A 19,805-nucleotide genomic window follows, 5' to 3' on the forward strand; every position below is an offset into this window, starting at 1 on the left:
GAACACCACCAAGTGGCTTTGTGGTTATTACTGTGACCAGCTAATTTCTGCAAGGTGTCCTGTGACTGCAGATGAAGCAGCAAAGAGTCACGTGGCAGAGCTCCCCAAGCACACAACCCAAAGGAAGGCTGAGAACACCTCTCTGTCCCACCTGTCCCCACAGGTAACAGTGTGTAATCTTTACAAAGGCCTGGATGATGGAAGCCTCTGGTGGGAGGTGACACACTTCCAAAGATCATTAATTCACAAAATCAGACAGAATAGAGATAATCCGGAAAAGGGAAACTTTTTTTTAAAAAGGCAGCGAACTCAAACTCACATCTCCTCATCTTCCAGACGTTCCAAGCGTCAAGTCACCCTTGGCTCTGGCTGTTTCAAGCCCGCATGAGTCATATCCTTGCTAACTGGAAGCTTAAATTGAGTTTGTTCAGCATTCTTTACGACGGAAGGAAGTTGTTTAGCAATGATAGAAAATGGAAAGCACAGGTCTTGTTTTTGTTTCAATCCCATGTACTTCACTGTGCCTTAAGTGGTTTGAAGAAAATGAATTTATTATAGTAGTGGCATGCTTACTTTTGCTAACCTGAATAACCTGGATAACAGCAAGAAATACACTTTGTCTGCAATACAGCTGCAGTTCTCACAGGTTGTAGTCACATGTTATAAAATTGAACCTTTCATTGGTACTTGATTTCAAAAACTGGCTTCTAAGTTTTTGAGCTTCTAAAATCATCTGTGAAGTAATTGTATAAAACTTGTTTTTATAGTGTGATAGATACAACATGACCTAACATGCAGATCACTTCAATCAGAACACAAACCATATTGCCTACATGGAAAATAGAGGATCAATATGATAAATACTTTATTAAAAGCCTAATTTCAGCTATTTAGTCAGCAGAGCTCCACTGTATCTAGAGAAAAATGCAGCATGTCCAAATTGGAGACTTATTGAATGTGAGAATATTTTTCACTATTATGCTCTTGATAAACAAATCAAGAGATGGATGATAGATACAGCAGTTACCTCTCAGAAGGTTGTTCCAGCTACCTTTACTCTTTTCAACACCTGGATGACTTTCTGCATGATGTAGACTATGCTACATTTTAATTTAACTTGCCTATGAATATTTTTGGAAAATTCCATTTCCCTACCTTCCTGCCTTTGAATCCCACTTCCCCAAATATTAAAAAAAATAATTTTCAAGATACACTAATTTTTCATCCTTGGTACTTCTGTATCAGTTCTACTCATTTGTATTGGGAAACAATTTCTCTGATCTCCTGCTCTCAGGCTCATGAGCATGCATGCAGGCAAATATGTTCATACAAAGCTGTTATTTTTTACTTTAACCATAACTAAAAGCAGGAGGAAAATTTGATTGCACATAGCTAAAGTCCAAGTTGAATATAAATCTTTGACTTAAATTAGTTTGGGATGGTTTAAGAATTTCATATTAATCCAGGCTTGTAGGCTGGCCCACATCAAAAATTTGGCATCTGCACACCTGTAAAATATTTCTTGAATTCTTCTATACTGGTCAGTACCTACAGGTTAGGAAAAACATATTCCATGACTATTCTCCAAGAGCTGATTGCCACAAATGAGGTCCAGCTTTCCTCCTCCACCTGACTGTGGCTCTCTCTCAGGTTTTTCTCCCAGCATATGGTCTGTAATTTTTCTGATATCTAAAGCATGGTGACTGTACTTAAATAGAAAATTTCAAGGTGAACACAGTTATTTGTAAGTAAAGGTCTGCTGTCTAATCCATTTGCATCCAAAGATAGTCCATCAATAAACTAATTTTATGTACTTTATATGGCTTTCAATGAATTCACTGAAATCATCTGACTGCATGATGTTTTTCAAGGCTAGATGGAAAAACCTTTGACTAAAATGACAAACTATTTTAAAATGAGAATTCTCTTGTTCAAAACACACAAACACAGGCAAAAAAGGGTAATTCTAACTTCTGTGGTGTTCTGTGCTCAAAGCAAAGCTCTGATTTCTCTTCAAGTTATGTTTCCCAACAGTGCAAAACTCAAACAAGACTTCAAGACTTTTCCAGCATTTCCAGGCCTAATATTCCAAGTGGTTTTTATTAACTATGTTTTTTTTTCTACAAAGTACAAGGAAAATTGGATCCTCAGATAATAAGAGGAATAAATACAGTATTAAACTGCTCAGGGAGCATTCCAGCAGGAAGCCCGTGCCTCAGGAGTGGTGATATCCCAGGTACAGCAGGAAGCAGTGCCAAGTTTGGATGCTGACACTGCCCTGGTGGCTCAGGAGGAGAAGTGGAAACAAGGTTGTCCTCTCCTGCTACCTCTTCATGCTCTCCTGCTGCAGTGCTTGGAGTATCACAGAGCCACTTTTCCCACCTGTGCTGCAGGGAATACTGTAGGTAGTTAGCACAGATAAATTACAGGCAGCTTGTAGTTCTTTTTTTGTCCCCTTTGCTGCCAGGAATTTTTTGATTAACATGAAGTTCTGTTTTCATGGCAGATTAATGATAATAATCAAAGCTAAAGTCCTGGTGCAAGTCTTAACTTCATAGTTTTCAATTACTAAGACCCAGTACTAATAACACATTAAGTTGAATTCTAAGCTCATGAAGATGTAACAAGCAGCATCTGACAAGCAGAGTTTAAAATACAGGGTGATTTGAGAACATTTAGAACATAAAAGGGCTTTTCTACATCTCCTTTTAATGAAAAAAACTGCTCTATGGATAGAAATGGAGGTATAACCAAGATTTTAAAGTTGATCTAAGAAAATGCAGGGATAAATAGAGCAAGTAAAACTGACATTTTACTTCCCAGTTATTTGTGTATCACAGAACTCCTGTCCCTACTTACAGCCACTTATGTTTCAAAATAGACCAGAAAATAAGAACAAAAGAGCCTTACAATAATTTTACAGACATAGTCTCAATTGAAAGTATGATGAAATTATGATTCTTATATTAATTTTTCATTTCTTGCATGCCTAAAAGTACAATAAAAAGGCACTCAAGTAATCTTTACACTTAAGGCAGGAAAGTTTGATCTCATCTGTTTCCTTTTAATTTTATAACTTGAAAATTACCACTGGCAGTGCACTTGTTTGATAAAAAATAATTTTGTTACTTCAGTTTTTAATGTGCAGTTTTTCAGATTTTATACAACAGTGTGAAGTTGACATCGAGTATGGTTTCTACTAGTGAGGAGATCTGCTTCAAGATAACTTCCAAACACTTTATGCATGAGGAAAATAATTTAAAAAGAATTTACCAAACTAAGATTAACATACATGTATTCCATATATTAACATTGTCCCAGTCCTTAGTATGATCCAAATTTCCAACACTATTTATATAATTTTCTTGTGTGTCCATATCTTCTTAAATTGGAAGAAATATGTTTAGAAAAGAAACCTGATCCACTAGAACATATAATAGGGACAGATTAACTTCAATTATGTTACTTGAAATAAAACATTCATTATATAATGGATGAAATATCCATTATATTAAGCTACTGGGTGGCAAGCATTAAATCAAATTCAGACTTCTACATACTCTGCATCCGTAGTAAAGTGTTGTAACATATGAAACAGATCTTTATTTTAAAATCTGTTTTCCATTCCTGTAAGAAGTGCCTCCCATGAGCTGGTTGGGAGTTATGAGGAGCCCTGTCTCTTTTGGTACTGTATCCTGAGCTTTTCCAGCTGCTCCACGCACTGTGTCTGGGCCAGCTTCAGCGTCCGGTTCTCCTCTGTCAGCTGTGCGTACTCCTTGGCCAGCCGAGCAGCATCCATGCTCTCTTTCTCCACTTGCTCCAGCCTGGCAATCAGCTCCTTTCTGATTATTATGAAAAAAATCCCAATTATTACAAGTGGCAGTAGGCAAAAATTTGTTGTCCTGTGTTAGGTCAAAGGTGGGCTGTGTGTTGTGAACTTAGTTTTTGTTACTTGAACTTGTGTGAAACGAGGACATAGAAAATGAATTTTTCAGAGTTCTGTTTTTTACCTTTGTGAAAAATGCCAATTACTTGTTTTTAAAATTTTAATAGTAATAAAATGGTTATAAAAATAGCAATATAATTAGAGTAATAAAAATTTGGACAATTAGGGTTAGGACAATATGAGACTATAGGAACAAAGAGTTATGGACAGTTCAGGTACCTCTTTCTGGGCAAAATAAGCCCGAAAAAGGACACACATTAACAGAGGATTAACCCTTAAAAACAATAGCCTGTTGCATATTCATACACCTCATACATGATGCATAAATTCCATTCTAAGAAAGGACTCTGTCTGGTCAGTGACAACTTCTTCCTCTGAATCCTAGTCAAGGAAGAAGTTCGTTTCTTCTGATGAAGAGCAATAAATTCTCTTTCTCTGAAAGATTTAGGTGTCCTGTGGCTGCTATCTTGCTGTAAGTCCTTTCTTTTAAAAAGTATCCTACATAGCATAGTTTCTATTTTAACATTTTTTTACAACCTAAAACTATATTTAACACTTAAGAGAATTCATACAGCATAACTTTTGAACATTACACATATAATATTCATTTTAATATCTGCACAAAGCCAATCATAAAATACACTTTTTTCATACCTTTAAAAGACTAAGCTTCCATAATCTCAGATTGGTTTGCTGTTCAGTGAGCAAGCCTGAAAAATGCTGTTTCCATGTGTCTGTATTTGGGACTGTTCAGCAGAAGAGAAGGCTTTGGGGAGACATTAGAGCCCCTTCCAGTACCAAAAGGGGCTCCAACAGAGCTGGAGAGGGATTCTTGACACGGGTGACATGACAAAAGAATGGCTTTAAACTGAAAGAGAGCAGGAAATGGGATATTGGGAAGAAATTCTTTCCTCTGAGGGTGGTGAGGCCCTGGCACAGATTGCCCAGAGAAGCTGTGGCTGCCCCATCCCTGGAAGTGTTCAAGTCCAGCTTGGATGGGGCTTGGACCAGCCCGGTGGAAGGTGTCCCTGCCCATGGCAGGGGATTGGAACTGGATGAGTTTTAAGGTCCCTTCCAATCAAAACTATTCTATTGATTGCATGATTCTGTGATCTCTAATTTCAGTAAGAGTTGAGTGCACAATTCATGGTGGAGAATCAAGTTCCTAGAGATGACTTGCTAATACTTTGCCAGAAGAATAACAATTTATTTTTCTCTCAATACCAGGCATCACTGAAAGAGCGTGAGGTGCTCTTGTTTGGCTGGTTAGATTTAGAAATAAATAAAATTTATTTATTTTGGTTGGTTGGTAAGTTCTGTGAAGTGCGCCTGGTTTCCTTTTCTCTACTACAAACAAATCCAGTAAGTAGTGGGCACTGAATCTGAGCTATATATGTTTCTATAATGTGTTTAGACTCAGATCTTAGCCCTATTGCTGAGGAAGAGTTGCAAAGCTGACCCCTCCTGGTCCTCTTAAGTACAGACACAAGAGGATTTAAGCTGTGACTTCTTCTGGATGGAGTCACACAGTGCCCTGTATTCCCAGAGCTGGCCAGGAGCTGGAGTTTCCTGTATAGTATCAACTGAAATTACCTCAACACAAGTGGAGATAAAAGAGGTCTTAAAACACGCTGAAGGCATGAGTAACTCACAGAGAATCTAATTACTCTCCCCTTAGTCACCCACCAGGCCAGCCTGGCCTCTGGGTTTCTTTTTCCCTTTAAGTCAAAAATTCACCCATTACAGGAAGTCTCTTCTAAAAGGTTCTTTTGATCATTCTATCTCAGAGATTAGTTAATCTTTTAACTGTTCATAGCCCTGTGACTTTATGTCTCAGTCATGTCAAAACAGCGCTGGTAGATCATCAGTGGGAAGTTGTTCATGCCTTCACAGTGGATAGATTTCACTGCAGTCCTTAAAGGAGCCCACTTGTCAGGCTAGACCAGTGCTTTCAGACAGGAAATTCCTAGAGATCAGCAATTCTATTCCCACAGGTCAGAGTGTTCATGAAAAGATAACATTTCTGTGTTTGCTGATCACTTATGTTATACAGAGCAGCAAAACTGTAAATTTGCCTTTTAGAAAAACAATTCTGAGTGGCCTTCATTTAGGATCAGGTTAACCTTCCTCTGTCTTTACTGCAGCTTTCACTGATAGCAGAGTTTGCCCATGGTTTAGTTGACTGTTTACAGTCACAGTTACTGCAGTTCAAGGAGTCACAAGTTAGAACAGACCTTTGGTACAGCCATTTCTACCAGCTGTGCTTCCCATAGATCCAAAAAAAAAAAAAAAAGAAAAAAAAAAAAAAAAAGAGAAGAGTTAGCAGCTGTTACAGAATTTTTAAATCAGCCAAAGAGGCAGCACATAGGCATCCTCCTATATGATATCTTTTTTTTATATTACTGAGGTAAGGCAGAGCAAAGCCTCTTCTGTTTCCTTTCACCAGGTGACAGGTGCATTCAATCAGGCCTTTGAGAGGAAACATCAAGACATCAAGAGCGTATTTTTGCTCAGTAGAATTCTGTTTACATTTAACACAAAATAGCTGTACAAGTTTTAAACACAGCAAGAAACTAACAGGTTCATTTCTCTGTGCCTGGGCCATTCTAGATCAACCAGTTTTCACAGAAGCCAAGACGATCTTGCAAGACAGCTCCAATTCATGGGCCTGAAACCATGGAGGAATGATTTCATGTGAGAAATACATTCAGGGACAATGAATTTTTACAACTCTCCCAATGTTTGGTTTTTTTTTGTTTATTGTTTGTTTGTTTGTTTTTGTTTTTGTTTCTCCCTGGACTTCCTCTGGAAGACTTTTATCTCTGGAGACCCAATAAGAACTTATGCAATATTTCTTTGCAATTATTCTGGTGTAATGTTGGACTGAAGGGCTAAATTAACTCTTTCAAATTACAGACAGTTAAATCAGAAGGGTCCAAACAAATGAATTCAGAATCATTCTTCCTTACTTTTCTTACGCTCATGAGCTTTTTGAAAGGGAGATGCAGTGAACCCACTAGTAGGGAATCAGCATCTTAAAAGCAGGTAAACCTTTTTTGTGGGAACTTTCAGTACTTGAAAAGGAATGGCACTGACTCTCCTGGACTTGAGCCAGGAGAGGCACAGACAGACAACATGCAAACTCAGACAGCTCCAGTAATGAAGGTCAGTTCTGATTTGATGGCATTCTCTGCAGGCTTGGCTTTCATGCTGCTCTCCAGTAATATTCAAGCAGCACAGAAAACTCCTCTCCCCCCTCCCCAGGATTTAGATTCTCTATCAAACAAACTGTAAATGCATTAAAATCAAAATACACTCATTGCTGTAGTCCACACTCTTGGACCTCCCTCACAGAAAGCAGTTTCCTTGCACTGAGGTAGTAAAATTGCCCGCTTCTGAGTCAGCAGAACCTACTTAGTCCTTTCCCATCAGGATCAACACCTGTTTACAGGATAGCGTGATGTTTCAGGCTAATACTGTCAGCCTGCCACAGATCTAAAATTAGAGTACCAGGGAATTGCTAAATGTTATGAATGGTGTAGTTTAGGAAGCTCACAAAAGGATGAGGACAGTAACTAACATTTACATCTGATCTAATCCTAGATTTGAACTTAGCTTTCAGAGGTTAAAGAACACCATGCTAAGCTCTTGCACCATCTAGACCTTGTTGTGGATGCTTAATAAATAGATGTAGCACTGTGTAATCTGTGCTTTCTGTTAATGGTTACCCCAAGTTTAAACATTAACAGTATTGATAAGTTATTTTCAAACTAGTGCTGAGGTACTCAAAGCTTTGAGCCAATCTGTAATGGGTACTTGGAGTGTTCTTTTTTGGGGAGGGGTTTGGGAGGCAACATTAGTGATTTGCATCATAAACACATCAACCACAAGCAGGAGAAAAACATAGCACTGTCTTAGGGAAGTTATTTCTCTTGTTCTGGCCTTAGTGACTAAACATGCAGAGAACACAGCTCCTTGAAACTCATATTCACAAGGAATAAATACAAAGAAAAGTGACAGACTAAGCAGATAAATCTGCCTGGAGATAAGTGTATTTAGAGATGGACTGACACAAGGAAAACAGTTTCTAGAATACAAAGACTCAGATTTGCCTTTTCCCCATTGTGAACAAGGTATTCAGGATCATGCATCTGTGGCAGTACAGTAACTTCTCCAACAACTGCTGTGCACTGGTGGCCATAAGGGCATTTTCTCTTCCCACATTTGCCATGGCTTTCCTGTCAGGGGGAATTATGAGACCCTGTAAGGTAACTGCTGTCTTGAGGCGATTGTTCTTGCATAAGTCTACTAATAAATTAAAAACCAACACCATTAAAGTCTGCTTTAACATAAATGAAAATGTGTCTCAGATGCCATAAAATGTCATAGAATGACAGAATAGTTTGAGTTGGAAAGAACCTTCCAAAGGCAAGGACACTTCCTCTAGAAGAGGAGGTCTCTCTTTGTATTAGAAAAGCTGTAATTTAATTTCTAGTATTTGGCAAGTAACATATGCATACATGTGAGATGATGAAAAAACAGGTCTAGAATGGGAAAATTATCGAGCTAAAACATTGCCTTTAAGGTTTACACCAATCTTTTTCTGAAGTACGTAGAAGTCTGAAAACTACTTGTCTTCACAGTGTTGGGAAAGTCACTCAAGAAACAATGTACCTGGAGAAATCCTCTGGACTAAAAAGCATAGAAATAGTCCTATGGTCATGAGAGCAAGCTAAAACATAGGAAAGGCTCCCACAAAATGAAGCAGTCGTCTCCACTGCATGCCATTTGCCAAGAGGGGCAGTGGGATGCTGGATTTTATCATCAACAGCATGTCCAGCAGGAGCAAGGCAGGGACTGTCCCACCGTGCTGGGCACGGCTGAGGCCATTCCTCGAGTCCTGAGTTCTGGTCCAGTTCTGGTCCTCTCCCTACAGTGAGGGATTGGAGTGTGTCCAGAGAAGGGAACACAGCTGGGGAAGGGTCTGGAGCACCAGGAGCCACAGAAGGAGCTGGGGGGGTCTCAGCCTGGAGAAAAGGAAGCTCAGGAGGGACTTTCTCACTCTCCACAACTCCCTGACAGGAGGGTGCAGCCAGGTGAGGGTCGGGCTCTGCTCCCAGGGAACATGGGACAGGGAGAGAGGAAATGGCCTAAAGTTGTGCCAGGGGAGGTTCAGATAAGATATCAGGAAAAACTTTTTAATGGAAAGGTTTGTAAAGTACTGGAATGGGCTGCCCAGGGAAGTGGTTGAGTCACTATCCCTGGAGTAGTTAACAAAACATGTGGAGGTGGCAGTGGAGGACACAGTTTAATGGTGAACAGGGAGGTGGTGCTGGGCTGGTGGTTGGACTTGATAATCCTAAAGGTCTTTTCCCATCTTAACAATTCCATGGTTCTCTGTCTACTCTAACGTGTAAAAGAAGGAAAAGAAATCATATCCATGGCCAAGAGAACGAGTGATCCTAAACCAGGTCGTGATCAAATGATCTTTTCTGTAGAGTTATATTAGAATTGTCTGGGGGAGGAAAAAGAGATAACCATGCAGTGCTAAGAATATAAGATACAGCCAGCAACCATGGCAACTCTAATATTTAACTACATAATCCAGGGTCATTATCTAGTAATAGCAATATAACAAGTGCTCAAAATAACCAGCCATCTCATCCCTTTCACCCAAAGTTAGATACCCAAAACCATCTGTTATGGAAATACGTGTGTGTTTCTGGAACATAAATTAAATTACATTCTGTGCCCTAAATGTGGTGTGTTCTCGCTTCCACACCCTTTTCTTTATTTTCAATCATGTCTCCCATTCCAGAGTGGTTTTTTCCCTTACACCACGTATTGCTGGCATAAATGTGAAGAGTGTGAGTGAAGACAGCAAACGAAGCTATGATTAAATTAGCAAAAAAATCTACCCAATGTTCTTTCAAATTCTTGCTTCCTTTTTTATTCCTGAGTAACTTCTTTTCCCATCTTTATTTGCTTTGTCCTTTGATTTCCCCTTTTTTGATATTACAACCTCTTTTTCTCTCTCACATTTCCCATTTTCCTTTGGAACACTTGTCATCTTCTCTCCCACTGCCATCCTAGTACGTTCTCTTGCCATCTATATTGCACAAAAGAGAACAAGTAAGTTTGTTCTCACCTTGATGAAAAGCAGCCCTTGTCATCTCACTTCACTGACTTTTTACTTTGGCTGTACTTGATGCTCACTTTACACATCAAGCTAAGCAGAAGTAAAAGCCTTTGAAAAGTTGTAAAAGATTCAATGTTTTTCACTGTTGTTAAAATAATTTTTAAAGCAGAATTGACTCTATAGTTTTGTTGGGATTTTTGTGGTTTTTTGTTTGGTTGGTTTTTTTTGTTTGGTTGGTTTTTTTTGCTAAAAGGCTCTAATACCTGTAGAGATATTTTTCAGGTTAACATAATTTCTTTCTCCTAGCCAACAAATAAAAAATATTTGCTCAATCAATTTTCTGCTTTTTTCTGTCAGTCATAGCCTTCAGCATCCTGTATGCACTGTCACAGGCACCACAGGTACAGAAACTGCCAGGTGAGCCTTGTCATTGGAATGACACAGGAGAATTGATCTGTGGAGAGGAGTTGGGAGCACTGGGAAGGATACCATCCAATAGCATTTGTGATTGCCTTTGGTAAAAGTGTACACTGAAAAACACTATAAAAGCTGTTTGTTCCCATTACAAGGGATGCAACTTGATCACTGTCCATTTTATCAAAGTATTTAAGAGAAATAGACAATAGATAGTAGGTGTAGTAGACAATTTGGAATCTTCATTTCCATACATTCAAACTCAAATGTAGAAGAAGAAACTCACAGCAAGGGCAAATTTTAGGAAATTGCAACTCTATGTTTTCAGTTTGATTTTAATTGGTTTTGAGGCTAAAAACTTGTGCATCTCATCGGACTTTTTAGACAAGTTAAAGCATTCTTCCCTTTTTAAAATGGAAGACTCAATACTTCCAGTGATGGGGCAGCCAGGGCTGTCTGGGCAACCATTTCCAGTGCCCTAACATCCTCACAGGGAAGAATTTCTCCTTTTTATCCAATCAAAACCTTCTCTCTATCAGTGTAAACCATACTGCCATGTCCTATCTCTACATGCCCTTGTAAATAGCCTCTCTCCATCTTTCTTGCAGGCTCCTTTCAAGTAGCGAAAGGCCACAATTATAAGGTGCATATATAAGTGTATACATATATAAGAATATACACATGTATTTATATATATATATACACACTTATATGTACACACACAATACTTGTTTTATGCATGCCACCCCAGCCATTATAATCTAATCTTCATTCAGTATATGCTAGTCCCTAAACTGCTTTTAACTCCCTTACTGTAAGTGCTGAGAATGTTTTTAGACATAAATCAGTGAACATGAGAGCAAAACTCCCTTTTACTTCTTGCTTATTCCTTTGCCTCCACACTTATACTCCCTTTCTGTCTAGTTTTAGATAAAAATCAAGGCTGTCACGTTCAGGTTTGTTTGCTTACATGTGTGCAAATTTACATGTGTCCTAATAATTTCTAATCCACCTTTCCATTTCAACCAAACCATGTGGTAAAGAGGTCCCAGTTGGTTTCTGGAGGGTTTAATAAAAACAGACTGCTCCAGAAAGGAAAGATACACAATGGTGGAAGGCATGAGACCCGTTCCAAAATACTACAAAATGGAGAATCTTCTTGGAGGAAGGAGTTATAAACAATCTACATCTCGAGGAAACATATCCTAAATTTGTACTTGCAGCTTAGTAAACCTCAAAATCAGGCAACCACAGTGCAGCAGCTTGTAAGGAAATGAAACATCCTTGATCCCAGTGCTGAAGGATCACTTTTTCAGATTAAGACACATGGGAGGTGTGAAAGGTGCTGCCCTGATATTTGTTATGTTTAGACATTTCACAGCTATACAGCATGTGAACAAAAGGCTACAAATATGTAATTAGAAAGTACATGTAAGTATCAATAATATAATTCCATCTGTTGCCTTACACAGCCACTCAAACATCTGTTTACTGGGGCATGGTATTCCCAGTACAGGTTCAGCACAGACAGCAGTGGTGGAAGCTTCCTGACATTGTTCCACTGTTGACATCCACTGGTGGAATGAAGGAAAGTGCCAGCCTGAAGCCCTTGAATTCATCCAAGATAAGCACCTCTGAGAGGCTGACCTCTGGGCTCAGAGGTTGATTAGGATAGGTTGATGAGTTCAGGTAAATAACTTCGTGCATGTACCTGCCATTCTCAAGAAGCATTTCTAATTTAGCTAGTACCACAGATTTATAGATTAAAAATTTGCATTCAAACAGCAATTTTTTAATTCCAGAAAGTGCAAAAAAATATGTGAATGTCTCATTTTCATGGGTTCCAAGCATTCTTCATAAATAGGCATAACTGATTCAGGGTTGTGCCAATAATAATAAAATTGGATTTATATTAGTAGACTCTAAAACCAAAATGATTGAAGCCTACCTTTGGTGTTTATACAACTAAAGTTAAGCACTTAAACAATCATTTAATATTTTATATTGTGCTTGGATTTTCAGAGTAGACGGACACATGGTTTCCACTGAATTGATTGCTAAATATGTAAGCAGCTTATATCAGACAACCAAATTTGAAAAATCATTGCAAATTTAAAACAAATTACTTATCTTCTAATCTTTTTAAAAATACTAATTACTTTTGATTGACCAACTTCAATTAATGGTGAATCAAATGCAAATACTGCAAATATGAATCAAATGCAAAACACATTTTCCCATGACATTGGTCATCATCTTTTTTAGCTTTTGTTCTAATCTGTCAGCATCTGAGTGCCACACTGATCTTCCAGTGGAAGGGGATTTGCAGGGAAACTTCAACTAACTTTGACACTTTACGCAAAAAATAACTATATTGTGGCTCTAGCCATCAACCCAGATAAAGACATCTCACTTTCTTACCCTGCATAGTTTGGATTCAGGGAGTTCTTTGGCTGTCTTGTAAGACCTACAGGATTTCAAGTTTCCCTCTTGCTTCTGCAGCTGAAGATTCCCATGGATGCAAACTTGGCTGAGCTGCAGGGTCAGCTGGGCAGAGATTTCACTATTCACCGTCTTTCCTCTCTCTAAATTTCTTTTTCAGATTTCTTGTGGAAAGGGACTGACAGCCACAGAGTGCACTTTGCCATTTAATAGTCAGGCAAAAGATGACAGAGCTGTGAGTACAGGCCATAGACAAGAGAAAAATCCTCCAGCTTATTCACTTTGGGTATGAACAGCTGAGATGCCAGTGTACATTGAACCAGTGTACACAAAACCAAAGCAGCTCACAGAAACATGTTTACTAACATTGTCAAGGATTCTAAGCCTAAATAAGGATCCATTTTGTTCTTCATTAAAGCGTGCAATGTTTATTGAAAAAAACTAGAATTGAAAAGGAACCTACACCAGATGAGCTGGATTGTTATGTGACCTGGAGGCTGCCAGTGAAGCTTTTAAGGGACACCCACAAAGCTGAACTGTGACAGCCCTTAGTGGCCTCAGTAGATCCTGTAGAGCAATGACCAACTTGTGACCATCAGGCAGAGGCATGAAATCATGGAATCATAGGATGGCTTGGGTTAGAAGGAACCCCCAAGATAACCCAGTTTCAACCCTGTGCCACAGGTAGGGACACTTTCCACTAGGCCAGGTTGCTCCAAGCCAAGCCCTGTCCACCCTGGCCTTGAACATTTCCAGGGATGGCACACCACAGCTTCTCTGGGCAACCTGTGCCAGGGCCTCACCACCTTCAGAGGGAAGAATTTCTTCCCAATATCCCACCTATCCCTGCCCTCTCTTTCAGTTTGAAGCCATTCTCCTTGTCCTGTCCCTCCAGGCCCTTATAAATAGTCTCTCTCCATCTTTCTCCTAGGCTTCCTTCAGATACTGGAAGGCCACAATTACAATATATGTATAGATACATATACAAGCATATATGTATAGAAGGTCAGAAAATACAGTGTTAAGCTTTCATGTTTCAAACAGGGTTTTGCAAAGAGAATATAGGAGAGTAAATACTTTGGGAAAATTACTCACTTTCTTTCTTCCAGCAGAGCAATTTCTTTCTTGACCTCGTGGTACTCTTCTGCTATTTTGCAGTGCTGTTTATACACCTGCATAGATTCCTTAGAGTCATGACAAGGAGGCAGAGGCTTTAAGAAAAAGAAGTTTTTAGAATGAAATATTAAATATAAATAATATAAATATTATAATATTATAATATATATTATATATATATGTATATATATATATATATAATATATACAATATAAACCCCACATATTTTGAAAGTTACAATATTTATCTAAATTCCTGTGAAAATACCTAAAGAATTTTTCCCTTAACTGCAATATATGTCCAACTATTCCTAGTGAAGGCCTTTCAAAGAAGGAAAAAACCCAAAACAGTTCCCTGCATAAGAATATATGTAAAACTTCAAACATTGTGAGAATTTTCAGAACTCTCCTTGTCAGCTTTGCAAAATACCCTGAAGATTTTTCAAAGAAGGATTTCTCCCTTGCCACCCTCTTTTTCAGTAAGAGTGATATGGAAATGCTAAAGCTGATGCACTGATCAGACCTATCACACACATCTTTACACTGCCAGGAACTGACATCATTGCAGCAACATCATCTTTTTTTTCAATGCATCCTGAATGTAATAAATATGGCAAATAAAACCAAGCTGTCCTAGGACTCCTTATGTAAATTTCATCAAAATTCTTGAAAATACATTTTGGTTAAATGTAGGTGCTTTTTGCTCCTTAAAAAAGAATGCATCTTAATTCAGGCTTCAGGTTTGACTGTCACATTTTGGTTATAACACTTTCAGGAAGTATTTTTAAGTTATTAGCCATGAATCTATTGACTGTAAATGAACTCCAAATAGCAAGCTTGAGCCACCTGTTTGAAGTAAAAGGAAACACTTAAAATAGTTAATTTACTGCCCATTTAAATAACACCCAATTGCCTTCCACAATATTAGTAGATTACTTTGCATTTCTTGCTGTCCTCCTACCTTGACTCTTGTGTGTAATATAATATTCCCTTAATGGCATTATTAGGAAAAGAAAAGCCCAAGTAGGCAGACTTTTCCTATTTATGATCTTGTAATGCTTTTTTTTAATCTAAACTGAAAATTTAAATTTTACTAAACATGCTCAGAGACAAAGATGAAAAACATTTTTGTTTGGGAGACAGGGTGAGCTGGCTTCAGACATAACCCAAAGCACAGATGTAAGCAATGTATGGAGCTTGCAAGTACTTGTGGTTGGTATGTGATTCCTCACTGAAATTTTAACAGACACTCATATTCCATAGTCTAAATTTAAAACTGCTGCAGCAGGATTGTTTCATAGCACATTGTTTCATTCTCCCTGATCTTGGAGATTTTGGGAACCCAGGGAAAGGGCAGCCCAATACTTGATGAGTCTAATCCCTAGAAAAGGGCTTTTAATTGCATTTCAGTGAGGATGAGCAAGAGCACCATTCATATAGCCACCCAAATAATAAGCATAAATTTAGCAAGACTGAATATAGAAGTCTCAGTGCTCTAATCCAAGAATGTGTGGATGAGCCAAAGCAGCATCTCTGCTATCTACCAGAGATCAGCCACCAAGTGTGTCACAATAAAACAATTTCGAACAGTATCAAGGGGAAAGTCCCCAAACAGTGATACTTCAAAAGAAAAACACATCAAAACAAAGCAGAAAAGACCATTTGCATTTGCTTCCAATTTAGTTTCCACTAATCTAGCTGGTTTAAACCAGTTTAAAAATTAAAACAGTGCTCAGTTTCTATATTCCAGCTTCCCACTCAAAAGATATATATAGAGAGCTAAAAATTATCAAGTCATGCTGAAACTTAGTATCTAAGGCTCACTTAGAACCAGTTGCTGACTTTTAAACCCCTTCCTATTATTGTTTCCTCTTCAGTGACATTTTCTCTTACACTGATATTTTAGCACTTAAATTAAACTTAAAATGAATTAAACAATCAGTTTTCTAATTTCTATTCTTAAAATTCTTCTCAATTTGTCTGACGGTAGTAAGCACTATATCAAGAATATTTTAAATTGTTAGTGTATTATTTCTTTAAAACATTAATGTTACAGTGTTTTCAAATGACTAGATAGAATATCATTTGATCATGTCATAGAGTGGTTTGGATTGGAAAGGACCTTCAAGAGCATCAAGTTCTAGCCCCTCCACCATGGGCAAGGACACCTTCCACCAGGCCAGGTTGCTCCAAGCCCTGTCCAACCTGGCCTTGAGCACTTCCAGGGATGGGGCAGCCAGAACTGGAGAATTTGCTTTACTCCTCTGTAATTTGGAAACTACTAAGAAAGGCTCCAGAGATATTATCTACAGCATCCATGAGCAGTTTCTGGTCAATAGCATGTGAAACAGGCTTATTTAGCAAACACTTTCTCCTGCAATAACACGGGAAAAGGAGAGATACAAATCTCCATTCCATGTGGAAGGACTTTTTTAACAGTCTGTGGCCAGGCAATGGGAAGTACTGCAGATACTGCACTACAGAATGCCCAATGGCATTCCATGAAGTCTGTATAACATCTTTATGTTAAGGGATTGCTAGTTTACCAAGGTGACTAATTTTAGAAGGCCTTAATGAAGTTCAATTTGTAGTATGCTTTTTTTTTCAGTCAGAAGTAAACAGCCATACTTTACTTTCCTCTTAGAACAGCCTGAGCTTGCTGTACCTTGCCTGTCCATAAATTAATATAAATAAAAGTATACCTACTAGACAAGCAAAAAACATCCCTGCCAAAGTAGGTTACATTTAATGGCCACAGTTTCTGCTTTTAATCCTGTTTACTTCAGGCTTCAGTGTCATCCACCCTCATTTTCCTGTGCTGGCAAAATATGCACATGCAGCATCTCTGATCTTGTTCACAAAGCTAGTACAAAAGCTACAGCTGTAAGTTATATTGGTGGTCTGTCCTATTAAGCCTGATTTTCAACAAGGTCTGCTTTTTCCTTTTATTTTGTTGAGTAATTCACTGTAACATTGAGAAATGTTCTACAGAATTCAGCAAGTAGACACTAAGAGATCTTTTTATAGACCATCCTGAAACTGCACATACATATGTAGATCTTTACAAGACATATGTACTGTTTATTTAGACTTTTGTTCAGAATCCAGACATGAAAGATGTTGGAAGATGACATGCAAAAGCAGTTCATGAAGAAACAGAAAATCACAGAAGGTTTGGGTTGGAAGGGTTGGAAGGGACTTGCTTTCCTTGCAGGAGAGGGGCTCCATTCCTTTAATCATCTGGGTAGCCTCCTCTCTGCCTGCTTTTTAAGGTAGATTGAAGGAGATCTTCTAAAGAAAATCTTTTCTGGGGTGACACAGAATGAAAGTTTTCAGGTTTGGGCTTTTTTTTTGCTTCACTCACATGACAAGTTCTTTTGCCTTGCCATATGAAAATCAGCATTACATATCCACAAAAGCTGTAGAGTTGGCAGTGCCACTCAACTGTTCCAAAGCTTTAAAACAGTTGATTTTTTAATTCACCATCATTGCACTTATGTATTTAACTGTGAAAAACATTTAAAACTTTCTCCTGAAAAAGTTGAATCTTCAAGAAAAAAATGTATCAGGCAGTTTTTCCAGCTCATGTGAGCTTGTCTAGAAGTCTTCAGCATTGATCTAATTAAAGAGTGGTGTCTTGCTTTTTGTAAATTTGGTAACTTTCAGCTGAACTCTTCTGGAAAAGTGGAAATCCAATGCTAATATTTTGAATGTGGCCTATGTTCATTATATGGCCTTGTGCACTTTTCTACGATAGAAAAACCCACATTTTGCCAAGTAAAAATAGCACATTGCAGTTACTTTTTGTTGTGCAACTGGAACTCTCCCACCAGTTTCAGATACCCATCTTAGGGTGCATCTAGTCTAGTCTGGTTTTACTATGAAAGTAAACAGTTCTCTTTCTTCCAAACAATTCAGATCAACTGGATGACAGCAATTGTGAGTTTTGCTCTCCTTTCTGGGAGATTTTCCATTCTTTTCTAACCTTAGTATGATGCTCTGACTTGGTGAACATGCATACATGTTAACATACATGCATAAAATGGTCTTACATAATCTAAGACCAAAGTTATCACAGCAGCATTACAGGAGACTGATCAAGTTCATAGGCAATCAGATCTAATTATAGAGCAGCAGAGTCCTCTAGGAATTCTCACGGAAACCAATACATAGTAAAACAATTGCAGCATCCTCTTAAGAAACACAGTATGCTTTTAAACTTTCTAAATTAATTTATGTGTCCAACAAAAATCCTGGCATTCAGTAGAAGCAATTAAAGTTCCAGAGTAAACAAGGTTTCTGCTAAATGCTTATATCACACAGAGCCCACTGCCCCTTTCATAACATTTGCATTACTTCTTTTGTATGAGTATTTTCTACTAAAGTGAAAAAAACTATACTTTGTCTTAAGGTTGGATGTTATAAATAGTTGGGGCTTTTTCTATGTTGCAGCAATTTTATAGTCATCTAATGACACAGATTTGTAACACGAAATATGACATAAATGTCTCTCCAGCTCACAATTTCATGAGAGAAGATCACAGAACCATTGAATTGTTTTGTGTTGGAAAGGACTTTAGAGACCACCTCCTTCCAAGCCCCTGCCAGGGACACTTTCCACTAGACCAGGTTGCTCAGAGCCCCATCTAACCTGGTTTTCAAAGATAAAGCACTATAGAACACCCTGTAGAAACATCCATATGTGATTTGTGTTCTTTCCTCTTCAGGATCAAGCTCTCAGCTGGAATAAAGGTTTTGATGGGGAGCAGAGAGATGAACTGAGCAAGTCCCAGGAAGTGTTGGAATGGGAGAGGGCATGAACAGGGCATAGCAATGCAGGTATGAACACCAGATACCTCCTGTCCATTCAGTGACCTGAACTACAAGGGCTTGGGTGCTGATCTAGGTTTCTAAATTCAGCACATAACCCATAGCAAAATTTCTGTCAGAGGGTCACTGTGCAGCTCATCAAGGAAGTGCCTTGCAAGGACCCATCCAGACAAAGCAAAGGTTAAATTTTCCCAGTGCCAGAGTGCCAGGTGTAACCAGCCCACCCTTGCTGCACTGCCCACCACATGGCACACACACATGGGACAGAGGAAAAACACCAAAGCTCAAATAAGCAGTATTGCTTGTCAGTGGGAAGCAAAAAATTTCCAATACTGCAAACAAAAGGAATTGAAAACAAGAAGTTTATTAATATGAGTTTTGTTTCACTGATAACTTAGCAGGAAGTTATTTTAGTTGTGTGTGTTTGGTTTTTTTTAATAATAATAAAGCTGCAAATATAGCTCAAACTGACCTGTTCTCATATGAAGGGCTTTCATGTCTGGTTGACCACAGATCACATATAAATTTTGATTTAAAATAGTTGAGTTATTTTTTTACAAATTGCTTCTCTGAATGTGTAGAAAATGTAACAAGTAATTTGAAAATAAATTTTCAAGTAATTTGAAAATAAAACACATTAGTCTGAAGATAGCCAGTACATTAGAACACACAGACTGATCATTTTTATTCTTTGGAAAGAAACTGCAGCTAGAACTGTCCTTTAGTAGGAGTCCTTACAGAGAATTAGCTTTTTTTGCTAAGTCTCCTAGAAAGACCTTCTCTCCAGGCAATTCCACATGGACCTCTGTAGAGCATGGCCAGCAGGGTTTGTTACCCTGCCGAGGGGAGGCTGCACTGAACTTTGCCCTGCCATTTGATACTGCTGCCCAGGGAATAGGTATGGAAGAATTGTGGGAGG

At 38.4% G+C, this 19,805-nt stretch overlaps 1 protein-coding gene across 4 annotated transcripts in view; it reads right to left on the minus strand.

Moving 5' to 3' along the window:
- Positions 1-2,071: 2,071 nt before the first annotated feature.
- Positions 2,072-19,805, minus strand: part of MAP3K7CL (MAP3K7 C-terminal like) — a 36,509-nt gene continuing 18,775 nt past the window's right edge. For all 4 annotated transcript variants that reach the window (XM_063148080.1, XM_063148083.1, XM_063148081.1 and 1 more), the window contains 2 exons: positions 14,037-14,152; positions 2,072-3,842 (listed from right to left, as the gene is read on the minus strand). In XM_063148080.1, the coding sequence (XP_063004150.1) occupies positions 3,662-3,842; positions 14,037-14,152 (297 nt within the window). In that variant the 3' untranslated portion in view covers positions 2,072-3,661. The remainder of the gene's footprint in view (positions 3,843-14,036; positions 14,153-19,805) is intronic.

This window comes from Melospiza melodia, chromosome 2, assembly GCF_035770615.1.
Source record: "Melospiza melodia melodia isolate bMelMel2 chromosome 2, bMelMel2.pri, whole genome shotgun sequence".
Classification (NCBI taxonomy): domain Eukaryota; kingdom Metazoa; phylum Chordata; class Aves; order Passeriformes; family Passerellidae; genus Melospiza; species Melospiza melodia.